The 15,000-nt window shown below is 36.4% G+C and overlaps 1 protein-coding gene across 14 annotated transcripts in view; it reads right to left on the minus strand.

The window, feature by feature from the left end:
* Positions 1–15,000, minus strand: part of LOC135205404 (zinc finger and BTB domain-containing protein 7B-like) — a 202,942-nt gene that overhangs the window by 108,077 nt on the left and 79,865 nt on the right. The window contains exon 5 of one of the 14 annotated variants that reach the window (XM_064235918.1): positions 3,368–6,793. The exons of 11 other annotated variants lie outside the window; for them this stretch is intronic. In XM_064235918.1, the coding sequence (XP_064091988.1) occupies positions 6,425–6,793 (369 nt within the window). In that variant the 3' untranslated portion in view covers positions 3,368–6,424. Of the gene's footprint in view, positions 1–3,367; positions 6,794–6,869; positions 11,663–13,017 lie in introns of those variants that run through there. 2 more of the 14 variants (XM_064235929.1, XM_064235910.1) reach the window with 2 other exon arrangements.

Consider the following 15,000-nt stretch of genomic DNA (forward strand, 5'->3'; position numbering starts at 1 on the left):
CGTACCATATACAGTGGTACTTCGGCATACGAAAGGCTCAACTTACGAAAAACTCGAGATACGAAAGCAAATACAAAGATTTTTTTTGCTCTACCTACGAAAATAGTTCAGGATACGAAAGGTTGTTGCTGAAAGTCCCGAAGATTCGCCCGGACCACCGATAACAATATTAAAACTCGCGCACCGCTAGCTGAGTAGACTCGCCACCATCCTCCCGCTCTCCCATTGGTTCCTGATGCTAGTCACCGCCATGAAATCCTGGTCTCCTATTGGTCAGCATCTCTTCCATGATCCCATCATGCATCTACGTAGCGGCGTGCTTTTTTGGCCACTTCGTGGCATCATCATTATCGTAAGCACGCGGAATTCGTTCGTTCTATACGATTTCGTTTATTAACGTAAATTCTTTGGTGATTTCCGTGTAGTACTACCTTATCGTGTTGTGTGAGAACTTTACTACATACGTATATATACAGTATATACGTAGTCATGGGTCCCAAGAAAGTTGAAGTAGGAAAGAAGAGGATGCTTTCTTTGGAGACAAAGATGGAGATTATTAAAAAGTATGAAGCTGGTATGCGATTGAGTGTGATCCCCAAGAAATATGGCCGAAATCTGTCGACAATAGGCACCATCCTTAAGCAGAAGGATGTCATCAAAGCAGCTACACCTTCCAAGGGCATGACTATTTTGTCTAGCAAGAGGAGCCACATACATGACGAGATAGAAAGGCTGCTTCTTGTCTGGATAAAAGACAAGGAAATCGCTGGCTATACGATAACGGAGACGGCAATCTCCCACAAGGCCAGCGCTATTTTTGGCGATTTGATTGCCCAGGCTGAAGACGACGGAGGAGAAGGGACATCGACGCCAACCCCAAACTTCAAGGCTTCTCATGGGTGGTTCGAAAAATTCTGTAAACGGACTCACATCCATTCGGTGGTGCGGCATGGGGAGGCGGCCAGCTCGCACACGAAAGCGGCCGAAGCCTTTATTAAGATGTTCGACGAGATGATGATCAAGGAAGGCTACAGTTCTCAGCAAGTCTTCAACTGTGATGAGACTGGCCTTTTTTGGAAAAAAATGCCTCGTCGGACGTACATCACAGAGGAATAGAAGAAGCTACCCGGGCATAAGCCTATGAAAGACAGGCTTACGCTCGCATTTTGTTGGAACGCCAGTGGGGATTGCAAGGTGAAGCCCATACTTGTCTATCATTTGGAGACTCCTCGAGCCATCAAGGCCCACAAATTGCTAAAGGAGAAGCTTCCAGTGATGTGGAGGGCTAATGCGAAAGCCTGGGTAACAAGACTTGTTCACCAAGTGGGTAAATCTGTGTTTCAGCCTGACAGTGAAGAAATTCTTGGAAGAGAAGCGCCTCCCTCTGAAATGTCTGCTGTTGTTGGACAATGCCCCTGCTCACCCTCCTGGCCTTGAGGAAGATATCCTAGCAAAGTATTCGTTTATCAAGGTTCTTTATCTTCCGCCTTACACCACCCCTCTCCTCCAGCCCATTGACCAGCAAGTGATATCAAACTTCAAGAAGCTGTATACGAAACATCTTTTCAAGAGATGTTTCGACATCACCAATACCACAAACCTCACCTTGCGTCAATTTTGGAGGGAGCATTTCAATGTTGTGATATGCATCCGACTCATCGATCAAGCTTGCCAGGAGGTTTCGAGGTGAACCTTGAATTCTTCGTGGAGGAAACTCTGGCCTGATGCAGTATCCGCCTGAGACTTCGAGGGATTCGATGTGGGCGAAGCTGGTGCTGCAGATTCAGGAACAGTTGACGATCCTGAAACTGTTTAGCAACCAGATCTTGACGAGATCGTTGCACTCGGCAAGTCCATGGGGCTGGTCGTCAACGAGGACGACATCAATGACCTTCTCGAGGAGCACCAAGAGGAGCTTACGACGGATGACCTGAAGGATTTGGAGGCCATGCAACATAACGTCGTTCAAGAAGAGTTCTCTAGCAGCGGCGAGGAGGAGGAGGACGACCCTATGACAACGGCAGAAATTAAGGATGCTCTAGCTGCTTTTCATAAGGTGCAATCATTTGTAGAAAAGACACCCCGAAAAGGCTTACAGAGGTTGTACGCTTCCGCAGTTCGATGACGTTTGCCTGAGTCGTTGCAGGAGCATTTTGAAAAGCAGGCAGAAGCAATCTTCCTTGGATAGTTATTTTTTTAAAGAGGCCTTTAGTAGGAGTAAGCAAAAAGGAAGATCCAATTGATACTACAAAAAAACAGAAAGTAGAAAGTGGTGAAGAAAAGGGATTTTGACGTAGGAAAAATTAAGTGTTACAGTTTTGTTAATGTGTTTTGTAAAGTTTAGTTTATGTTTCCTGACATATTTTAATGTGTTTCGTATAGTTAAGTGTATGTACTATAAGAAGTTTTCTGCCGTTTGTCCTCCTCCTCTGTCACCAATTTCAGAGATAGCCTCACTCGAAAGGTAAGGTTCCACATTTTATTACATACATGCGTATGTACATACAGTATTTCTTGTATACCATGTACACTAATACACTTTATTTACAGGTACGTACATATTAGTACTAGTACGTATTAAGTTAGGTATTGAATGGTCCAAATTGTTGTAGTATTTAATTTTTATAGGTCAATTTAGCTTTATTATAAAATTTACTGGGGTGCTTTTGTAGGGCTTGGAACAGATTAGGCATTTTACATGTAAAATGCGGTTCAAGATACGAAAAGCTCATGATACGAAGGGCGCCTTGGAACGGATTAATTTCGTATGTCGAGGTACCACTGTAAATCTATCCTCTAACTTCAAAAATAATGAAGAAGATAAGATTTTCCTTGAAAAACAAACTACTTTCCATCTGTCTAACCCAGCATGTAAAATGTTTGGCTATACTACTTTGTACCTACTTCCCTATTTCCTTCAGCAAGTTTCAGCTTCTTTTATACAAATTAAGAAAAAAGCCACGTTTTTACTGCACAAGTAGTACAGCATATCAGTATCATTTGAATTTCTTTTCACAGTTTTTAGGAGCATTTTTTTTGCTTAAAATGTATAGTAAAAGGCTATATACACACCCCCTGGAAAAACAACTGCTGTGAAAGCAATATATATATGCATTCTAGCTTTCTGGTTTATCTTGCTACTAAAGGTAGTAGTAGTTCCACCTGACGGGAACTGGACAGCCCAAGAAATTTATCATGGGTATATATCAACATTTCAAACAAAAGAATGTAAACTAGGAAAAAAAATTGGCATAAAAAATGCTTAATGTATAATTAATAAAAACAAATTTGAGTACATCATAAAAATTGTGTATAGTACTTACTTTATTCAGTAAAGTCCAACACATTTTAATTTCCAGTCAAAGGAAAGAAAAGAGACATTTAAAGACTCAAAAGAATTTATTGTACAAGAATAAGTACATAACAAGGGTTCCCATCCTTTTTAAGAAACTGAGAACCCAGTGGTCTTCTGGATAATTATGAAAGCACCACCATTATTTAGGAAACTGTACAGTAATCTAATTAGTAATAAATATTTCACACCCCACAATTAGATTGCTCACACAGAAGATTGAAAATACAACTTGTACAACTCAGATTATTTAGGAAGTTATTAACATTTATCAAACTTGTTCATCATACACAGATACCTAATGGCATATATACAGGCAGTCTCCAGTTATCGGCAGACTCTGTAAAGGGTGATCCAGTTTTATGGTGCTTGTCTGGCGAAATAAAACTAGCGATTAATGGCGCCATAACGGGCCAAGTTTTGGTTATTGGCACCCAGCGTCACTAACTGAAACTTGCCATCATAAGGGCCATTTGCTGAGTTTCAGTTAATGGCGGTTTTCGCTTATCAGCACCCCTCCAAGAATGCAACCCCTGCTGATAACCGGGGACTGTCTGTATGTACAGGTAATAAGTGCCTCTAAAGATAAAATGTACATATAGTCAAACCTCTGCTTTTGTATCCCCTAGTTTCCGTAAGATTCGGTTTTTGTCAACTTTTTTTGTCTAAATGTTTTCCCAGTTTTCATATATCTGCTTGGTTATCATACAATTAAAAATATTCTGTCCAAAACTCATCCACCTAACCGCATCATGCCTCACAAAACATCCCAAGCATTCATGACCAAATATACCATTGTTTCTCTTTGAGTAAGCATCACTCACGCATTCATCCATAACACTTCGTAATAATTCATTGTTTTTTATACTTTTTGATTGAGTGTGACTGCTAAATTAGCCAACATGGGGCCACACAAAGTTCCAAGTGCCAGCCCTTCGATAAAGAAGACGAGTAACACAACTGAATTCAAGAAAGTATACATAGCATATGTATGTGTGGCCGATGTGGAATTGTTGTTGGACGAACACAGGTAAAAGCTAACCACTGAAGAGCTGCAAGACCTTCAAATGGAACAACAACAGACAGCAGATGAGGAATCAGAGAAGGAGGAAGAGAAAAAAAGAGGGGATAATGCATCTTCTTCAGTGATTAAAGATGTGTGCAAAGTGGAGTGAGTTGCAATGTTTTCTAGAGAAATATCATCCTAACAAAGCTGTTGCAACCCCCACCGATAACCGGGGACTGCCTGTAATGATATTAACCTCTTACATTAAGTATATTGTGCTCTCTGGCCCAAGCAGTTTTTGTGTAGTGTACTGCACTTTACCTCATCCATTTACTAAAATAAAATAGAGCATACTCTGCCAAGTTGTGATATTTTAATAACATGATTTCAGAACAGGTTTTTTTTTTTTTGACAAAAATAGTTTCCTCAACTTATTGGTTAATCATCTAGTATCTAACTGATCCATCTGTAAGTGGAAACTGCCCAAGGAAATTCATCTTTAGTATAAATTACATTTACTACAGCAAACGAGTTATGCACTTAACTAACTGAACTGGAACACTGGCATCAGTGTCAGATAACAGATGAGAAAATGTTACATTTCTGGCATCATCTCTTCGCAATACTTAGGCTTACAAAGAGCTGTTCGTTGAGGGGACAATATTGACCAGAATGAATCAGCACTGCCATATCACATGCAAAGCACAGTCTCATAAATAATGAACAAAAAGCAATAAAATCTTAAAGAAGTAATAGTAAGAACTCCTTAGTAAGTGATATAAGTAAACACACAAACATTCAGTAGACCAAAGTCATATTCATAGCTCTTCAGCAAGCATTATAACAGACATATAAAAACATAACATGTGCTTAACCAAACCACAAAATATCCCAAATAATCATAGCCTGCAAATCATATACTAATCACAAAACCACGGCATCCAAATTTAGCACTATGAAAAATCAACATACATAGTAGTAGTACATACTCAAGGTTCTCCTAGTCTGCTGGCTTACATACTGCATGTGCATACTAGTTTAAGGTGCAGTAAACACCATATTTGTGGGGGATGGGTACCCACCCAACCCCCATAGTTAAAGTCCACAAATAGTAGGTAGTACAGTGGACCCCCCGTATTCGTGTTCTCCGAATTTGCGGACTCACTCATTCACGAATTGCTCTCGGGGAATTTTCCTAGCACTATTTGTGGAAAATTCGCAAATTCGTAGTATTTTTCTATGAGAGATATCCACAAATTCCTGGTTTTTTTTATCAATTTCATCATAAAATGCACTTTTTGTGATGGGGGGACCACTGTACTAAAAACCCCTCTAAAAAAGTTTAGAGCTGCCTATTTTAATAGTTAAAACACAAACAAACCCTTTAAACATGCTTATACTAGAGTATTTTAATGGTTTTATCACAAAATGTACATTTACTCAAAACAATATGAAAATACAGTAATTTGTGAATGTTTCTCAGTGAAAAATACTGCGAATGGGCGAATTTTCCACAAATGAGTATACATAGGGTCCATAGAAAAATCTGTGAATAGGCAAGTCCACAAATCTTGAGTCTGTGAATAGCAGGGGTTTACTGTAGTCACATCTTCAGCTGACTACCCATGTACGTAGCTTTCAATTACTGTATTTTCTTGAATAATTTACTTCTTCCCAAACAGTGACAGCAAGAATAGGTGACATTACGTTTTATTTAATACACAGTAGAAGTGTACGTTTTCAAAACATGTAACTTACACAAACTTTATGCAAACCATACTCCATAGTACTTTCAAGAATGAAAGCCAAAATACCAAACCCCACCATCAAACCCCAGGAAAAAGTTCCATTTCAAGCTATATGACACATCTGTCAGTTTTAATCAATATAATAATGGCTACTGTAATGATCTTGGAAAGGCTCTTGCAACAGTGGCACAAGTTAAGATTTCAGATGTTTCCAGTATTCCTTCAAACCTGTCACAACATATACCTCCACACTTGAAACTACATTAAGAATCTCTGTCTTATACTAAAAAACAAAAAACAAAAACAACTGAACACAGGTTACTTGTGATTGGCAGCTATATGACTTCTAACATGACAACTCTGAGCAAAAGTCTTGGAGCAGAAAGGGCAAGTGAAAGGTTTCTCTCCAGTGTGGGTTCTTATGTGTATCTTCAAGATATCTCGGCGAGCAAACTGAGTTGAGCAGTAGGGGCAGGCAAAGGGCTTCTCTCCCGTATGAGTCCGAATGTGGCGAGTGACCGATTCTTTCAGCAGGTTTGAGTATGAACAGAAAGGGCATGTATGAACCTTGAGTCCAGACCCATATGTTTTCAATGATGAAGATACTTCTCCTCTAACCACTGCACCTGCTCCCTCATTTCCTAGGCTGGAAGGTCCTCTTGAACTGATGTCCTCCAAAGTGCCTCCCTGTATAGAGAGGATTCTTTCAAAATCACATTTTGAAATTTCAAGGTTTTTTTACCACTAAAAATAAAATGTTTAAAATTTCCCTAGAAATATTTGGAACAATATACGTATATGAAAAATAAAACAAGTAAAAAAACTTAAGCTTTTATGATAGGATAGTACATAAATACTGCATGTCACTACTATACTATAAATTTATATATTTTAATCCAGCCTTACTGTATTCATACTGTAAGTTTGATTTGAAATAAAAATCAACAACAATTGTACCCTGGCATATAATTTTTTAAATCATTTAATGCAACTGGTGAATATGTACTTGCAGACAAATCCATTACATTCAACACAAACCAAAGTGCAAACAAAAAGGAAAATAATTTAAAGTGCCATAAAAATAAATTCATATTGCACTAATAAAACATTTGTAATGTGTCCCTCAAATTCTTACACCATTAGAATTATCTTGATAGTCTTAATTTTTTCAGCCTTGATGGTTGATTATTAGGGCATTTTTCAATGCATGCTCTTTGATAGATCACTGAGTTTTGATACAAGATTTGTTCCCCAAATTCCATTATTGTATATCCAGTGTGAATCTACTACCTGGTAAAGAAATGAAATATACAATTTTTCAGATGCAGAAATATTTGCAAATTATATTTTCATAACCTGACAGTTTCAAGACAAAAAATTGAAACAACAGCGTAAAATCATACAGCCAAAATATTTTCACATGCCTTCACAATAGCATTGAGCAACAGGGTTTTTTCAAGTCTTCTGACATACTAAAAGTACTTAAAGTAAATGTAAATGCCTTTGTGGATTTTTTGGAGCCACTGATAATCTCTAACCTATTAGCAATAAAAATTTCAGATAAATCAAGGATGTCTAAAGTTGCTATTTACATAAGGTTTCAAAGTTTTTAATCTGAAAAACAACCACTTCATTTCTAATGGTTTCACTTTCACTCAGGTCATGTGGAGATCAAACTGTGAATTCCAACATTAAATTGCAAAACTCCTTGCCAGACAGCAGGTAAGATTTTTTATCAGCTTTGTGCTTTTGCTTAGTGTACAGGCAGTCCCTGGATTACGGCGGGGGTTCTGTTCCCAGCAGACCACTGTAAGCTGAAAATCTCCTTAACCCGGATCATCATAAATATACTGGGAATGAATAGCACTTACACAGCTGTTACATTGTCGTAAACTCCATAAGTATAGATTACAGCACTGTAAAGGAGGTAATGGTGCCGTAAATCCACTTATAATGCTGGAAAATTGTGGTTAAAAGCACCTTGAGTCCAGAACGACGTAGAACGACGCAACCCGAACCTGACAAATCCCGGGGACTGTCTGTAGTCTGATAAATTTTTGTACAGCTGGATCCTTGGTTTCTTTAATGCCCTTGCTCTAGTGTGGTCATAGCAATAAATAAATGATGAGTACATGAAGTAAAAAAATTAATAAATAAATAAAAAATGTGACTACAACACATCATTTCCTTGAAATACATCAACACTATTTAATACACATTATATATACAGTAGTACTACTTACTTTACATAAAATGTGTAATATTTAACAAAAAGAAAATAAATAAATGAGACAGTTTGTTCACTGATACATATACATTTTTATCCCAAGCTCTCTGTATCTCACCTCAAAGAGGTACAGATTTCAACAGTCCCAAAAATAACTAAAAGATAAATTCATAATTCAACTCCGGCCTTACGATGCATTCAGAGCTACCGATTAGTGCAATAAGTACAAAATTATACCCTGCCCTCCACTAGCAATCATCCCCCAATTGTGCCCGAACAGATTCATAACTAACAAAAAATTGTGAGATGTGCGAATAAAAACTATGAGAAATTAAACTTTGCTTATGGAACAGAGGAAGTAATGCAAATGTAAAAATGAATGATACACCCCACAGTTTGTACCTAAAAGATGAATAAATAAGTAAAAACCCAATCCTGCACAAGTACTATTGTAATGCATGGTTTCCCAAATGTCATCAATTCCAGCTTATCATTCTTTCATAAGTCAGGAACCTAACCAAGGACTGTTCATAAATCAGTAATGCGAGGCTCAAGAATTGGGCTTCATAAATTGGTGGTGGTGTCTGTCATAAAAGTTGGAATTTTTGCCACAACGGGAGAATCTTTCTCACTAATGTGAAGAGAGAAACAAAGATACTGAAAAGTTATATTACTGTATAATGTACTAATTGCTGTACAAGAAATATCCATACAAATCACTACACACACTTAGGTATTACATGTTTAAATATGACAAAGTAATGAAGCTGTTACAAAGTTATCGCTATTTATGTAATATGCAATGAACATAATTATTCAACAAACCTTATCGCCACGTTGCTCTTTGGAGCTACAAATTTAATTCCAGGAATGATGAAAGCGGCAGCTTTGCATTTCTCAAAAAGGAATGTATGTACATAGTGACAAGAAGAGTAAGATAACTAACCAGACCAGGTTCTTCAATAACTATGTTGTCAGTAAATTATACGTATACTGCTACAAAACTAAGGTTCAAGCTAATAATGCACAGGTTAAAGCCAGCATACTTAGCAATACAGGACATTAGTAATTTAAAAAAATATAAAATGAATGGAGATAAAGTAGGATACCCATATAAAAATAATTATTGAACAGAGATGATGGAGGGTACCCTTATGAATAACACAGAGAATTAAGAAGGCATTCTATAACAGGCAAACTAAATAACCCCCCCCCCCCCCCAACAAACAGTGAAAAAGTACAAAGACACATTTACAAGTTGGAGGGATTTACAAGGAAAGGTAACCACTGAATACAGGAGTCTCAAACTGTAGCCAGTTTTTGAGGATACGTATGGAACAATCTACTGTACGTACTAAAATCTGGCTTCCATAACCCACAGTACAAATTTCGTTTAAATAACCATTCAATTTTGAAAATCTCCATGACTTTCAAAACTAAGAGCATTCCACTTTTGGCCTGTTTAGAGACATGTAATTTATTAACTTTGTGGAAATCTTTGTTCACATAGTCAAAGTATTTGATTATACTGTTCATCAATTATTTTAAAATGGTGTGCTAAAGCATTCTGACAACTTTAGTTATGATTTTCTGATTCAAATAAAATTTGATGCTTGGCATGTGATTATTTAATTAAATTTGTGCTAATAGAAATCTTACCTAATGAATTCCAAAATCAATATCATCAACAAACCACCACAAAACATGTCTATGTTTAGTGTGGTAAATCATATCAGTCCACAGTATTTCACAGAAAAACTTAAACAACAGGAATAAGTTAGCTGTCCATAATATACACACACTTAAATTTCTTCTGAGAGAAATTATCACCAAATAAAAAATGCATCACAAAAACAAAGTTCACCAAGTTGAAAGTTGAAATGGTCTGTACAAAGTAGCAATTTTCATGGCAAAAAATGCTATTACATATAATCCTTGACATGTACTTTACTTCAATACAAAATAAATATACATCTAATTCTTTTCTATTTGAAGAAAGGAAATTCTTGGTAAAGAATAACACTTAAGTTATTCCTAAATGGTCAGGCATAAGAAATTTGTGAATGTTTCATCACCCCTAGAAATGTAAGAACAAAATTATATTCTCTGATGTATCACAATATAACTGACATTTTCACAAAACAACAAATAGTACAATGACATTTATAACACATACACCTTAATCCTTTCCTAACAATACATTTCTGTTAGATATATAGTCGACCCCTGGTATTCTCACAGACACACGTATTTGTAGATTTTTCCATGGACCTTATATACGCAATAACCATTATTCATGGGAAGTTCGCGTATTCGCGGTGTTTTCCTGAGAGAAATATCCAAAAATTACGGAATTTTCATATTTTCAAGATTAAATGTACTTTTTGTGATAAAACTATTTAAAAAACAGGTACTTTTAAGCATTTTAGTGGGTTTGAACTAACAAAATACGTGGGGGCGGGGGTCTGGTACACATCCCCATGAATAGGGGGATCCACTGTATATATATTAGTAAATTTAAATTTGAAAAGAGAAGATAATGTAAATTTGGCATCAAAATCAGTACCATATATTGCAAAAGTTACACAACCCCCCCCCTAATTAGCTAGAATCCACGAACATTTAGAAATCCTATAAAAACACTTAAAATATCCTATTTTGTAAGTTCAAACTCAAGAAAAAACCGCTTAAAATGCTTATAATACTACTTAGTTTTTTAATAGTTTCATCACAAAATGTGCATTTAATCATGAAACCGATATGAAAATTTGGCAATTTGTGCAAATCTCAAATATCGAGAATAGTACATGAATTTCCCACAGATAATGGGTATGTAAGGTCCCTAGAGAAATTCGGAGTCCACAAATAGCGGACGTCGACTGTATCATCTATCGACAGACAGCAAAGCAGTGATGCAAGTTTCTCTAGATCTTTTAAAACAAATTAACAAAATTCTATATAAAAAGGGCTATACGTATTTATTCACTTTCCCTTATTTACTTATGCACAGACATATGACTTTTCAGATGACTACTCTGGACAAAACATTTTGAGCAAATGGAACAAGTAAAGGGTTTCTCTCCCGTGTGGGTTCTTATGTGAATCTTGAGGTTGTCTTTCCTCGAGAACTGAGCACTGCAGAAATTGCACGGATAGGGCTTTTCTCCTGTGTGAGTGCGTATATGCCTGGTCACTGACTCCTTCAGAAGATTGGAATATGAACAGTACGGGCAAAGGAAGTACTTGATATGGGGATTTCCTAGATCTCGACTTTCAATTGGCTCCCCTCTGTTGCCACCGAGCTCCACAAAACTGCCGTCCTTTGAGCCCTGTTTAGAAATTCTATAGTTATCTACTAATTTTGGATTAAATTACACATTTTGATCTTCCACATTAGGTGTACCTTTGATTTATAACAACAATATTTAATCAAGGAAATTACTTTTTTATAATTTTTCAAAATATATTAGATCATAATTATGCTATATTTTGTAGTTAGTAGGAGGCAAAAGCAAATAGTTATGAAATCACCAAAAACTTATGCACTGGACATGCACAGTGTCCTCTCCTCAATATGTTGAAAATATGATTTCTTGTAATTTTTGAGGTAATAATACAATATTCAGAGTGAGGGTAACAGTGAAATTCCACATCAGAAAGAAAGAGAGAAAATGAGCAGGATAAAATTCAGCAAGAAGCTAATAATATACTAGATACAAGCTGCAAGGAAGAGGTAGGATGATAATATCCATGATATTTTGCTGAAAACTCTGCTATATGTACATTTACGACTAAATCATGAAGCCATTACGTTAATGTTCTAGCATCGCATCAGATGAAAACAAAGCTTCTGTTTCATCAGAAATCATGAGTTTAAACACAGATCATCAGCTCTTCTGGATTAAAATAAAAACTTCTACCCACTGTTAAATATACTCCATCATAACACTCATCATACGTGCTGTATATCCTCATATATTTTCATTTAATCATTATTGCATTAAAGATAAGTTTACATCTGAAGTTTACTGCAAACTTTGCAGCGTCCCTTCCTCGCCATCCACGGTGTACATATCAGGTTTAGTGGCTGTCGAGAGCGTCATGCACTTCAGCAAAATGTTCCTCTGAGACTGAAAGGATGATTCCATCCATGGATATATAAAAGTCCCATCACAATCATCTTCTCACACTGTTGATGATGAATGGTAAAAGCTTGAACTATATGCACTCAGAGTTTTCTTTAAACTTCATCTAAAATTTTAAACATGATGCAAAAAGATATGGAAAAAGAGCTCAGCACTGATGAAGCAGAAAGTCACTGATTCAGTTTTATGTATTGTGAAAAAATGACGTACAAGAACCTTCTCCATTATCAAAAGGTCTGCTGGCATTATGCAGCAGCAAAGTATACTTAACCTCCTGCAATTTACTTTGCTGGTCTACTGATAATTTTGATAACTTCTTTTTTTCCCACTAGTATTATGCAATTTAGTTGTACTTTTTATTCTTTAGTCTTCATTTAATGGTTGTTTTGTACTGCAGTGCTTTAATTTGTAGTAAATATGTGCTTTGCTTTACCTGGGTGTTATCTTATTTTGCAAACAGTACATTGTTCAGTTTTTACTTCATACATTTTTGTACACTTAACCTATAAAGGTTATACGCATTTAAAGGAAATAACATGACATTACTTATTTTTATTTTAAAAATGCATTGTTCTCTACCTTGCCGAAAAAATAAAAAATAGAGAAGTATTATATGCAGTTAAATATTTACTTGTACTACTAATTTTCTGTTTCATCAATTATTACAAGAATAATAAAACATTTCACATTTACAAAATGAAAATATTTATGACCACAGAAAACATAAAATCTCATTTTGAAGTACAGAGGTACATACCTAATCAGGCTACATAGTTATTCAACATATGCACCTATACTAGTTTATATAAAAACGAATATTATGTACCATAATCTCTTATCCTAACACTCACGCATCTCACGAATGAAAGTCAGCACAGTACACTAAAATCATGCCTGAGGTATCTTTAATAGCCATGATAGCAATATTGAAAGTAGTTCCCGGCTTACGACGTGCCGAGGTTACAACACTTTTCAATTATATTCATCATAAATTATTTCCAGGGTTACGACACATGTTCCAGGGTACAACACTTATAATGCCGGTCTGGTGGAAGAAATATGACTCCAAAAATGCAAAACAATCAATATTTGAAGGCTTTTACCTAAAGCATTAAAAGTAAAGTTTTCTTAGGATTTTCTGGCTTACGATGATTTTTGGCTTACAATGCGTCTCAGGAACGAAACCCCGGCACGGCAGTCACTGGGGTTACGACGGGGGTTCCGTTCTTGAGAAACATTGTAAGCTGAAAATTGTCGTAAGCCAGAACATCGTCAAAAATCCTAAGAAAACCTTACTTTTAATGCTTTGGGTGCATTGAAAACTATGTAAACTGCATTCATATTGCATTTTTCATCAAAACAAACCTTCAAATATTGATTATTTTGTATTTATGGTGTCATTTCTTCTGCCAGATGAGTGTTGTAGGCACCGGAACCCTGGAACATGCTTCATAACCCTGGAAATAGTTTCTGATGAATATAATAGAAATGCACCTTAACCTCGGAATGTCATAACCCAAACCCGTCGTAACCCGGGGACTGCTTGTACTAAGTCATAAAATTACAATAATTTTTAGCAACATCGTTCATGAAATCATTATTTTTCAGCCAAGGAATAAAAGCATAATATTCTGTAAAAAACAACATACCATTGTTGTGGTTACAGTGAGCTTCTGAAATGCAAACCAGCAATGCAACAGGGCTTGTTACTGTTTCTAAAATTTTGACAAATTCATATAAGTTAAGTATATCTTAGTTTTCCCAGACCACTGAGCTGATTAACAGCTCTCCCTAGGGCTGGCCTGAAGGATTAGATATTTTCACGTGCCTAGGAACCAATTGGTCACCTAGCAACGGGACCTACAGCTTATTGTGGGATTCGAACCACACTATGTCGAGAAATGAATTTCTATCACCAGAAAAAAATTCCTCTGATTCCGCATTGGCCGAGCCGGGATTCGAACTTCAGACCACCGGATTGGCAGCAGGGTGCGAAAACCACTCGTCCAGCGAGGAACTAACAAATTCATATAACTATAACACAGAGTACATACACGTCTGATTTCTATATAGTACGTACTAATATTTAAAAGCTTCCAAGTTCAAAAAATCTTTGCTCAATGAAAAAGGACTGCATATTACATATATCAAGCCCTTATTTTATGGATAATGACAAAAATTTTAGTTAAAAAGAGAACCAATTCCACAACTGCTTCAAACAAGTTATGTATTGCACAGTGGTAGTATGTACGCATTTGAGTTTTAACAGTCCTCACAGCAGGGAATTTCTTGTTTCTCTTGCAAATAAGAACCTGCACTTTAAAAGCTTTAACTGAATGCCATGAGATTACAGTGGGCCCCCCGTATTCGCGGATTTCTCTCGAGAACGTTTCCCCGCATCATTAGTGGAAAATTCACACATTCGAGGTATTTTTCTATGAGAAATATCCACAAATTCCTGGGTTTTTTATCAATGTCATCATAAAATGCAATTTTTGTGATAAAACTCTTAAAAAAACCAG

This window comes from Macrobrachium nipponense, chromosome 24, assembly GCF_015104395.2.
Source record: "Macrobrachium nipponense isolate FS-2020 chromosome 24, ASM1510439v2, whole genome shotgun sequence".
In the NCBI taxonomy this organism is placed as follows: Eukaryota; Metazoa; Arthropoda; class Malacostraca; order Decapoda; family Palaemonidae; genus Macrobrachium; species Macrobrachium nipponense.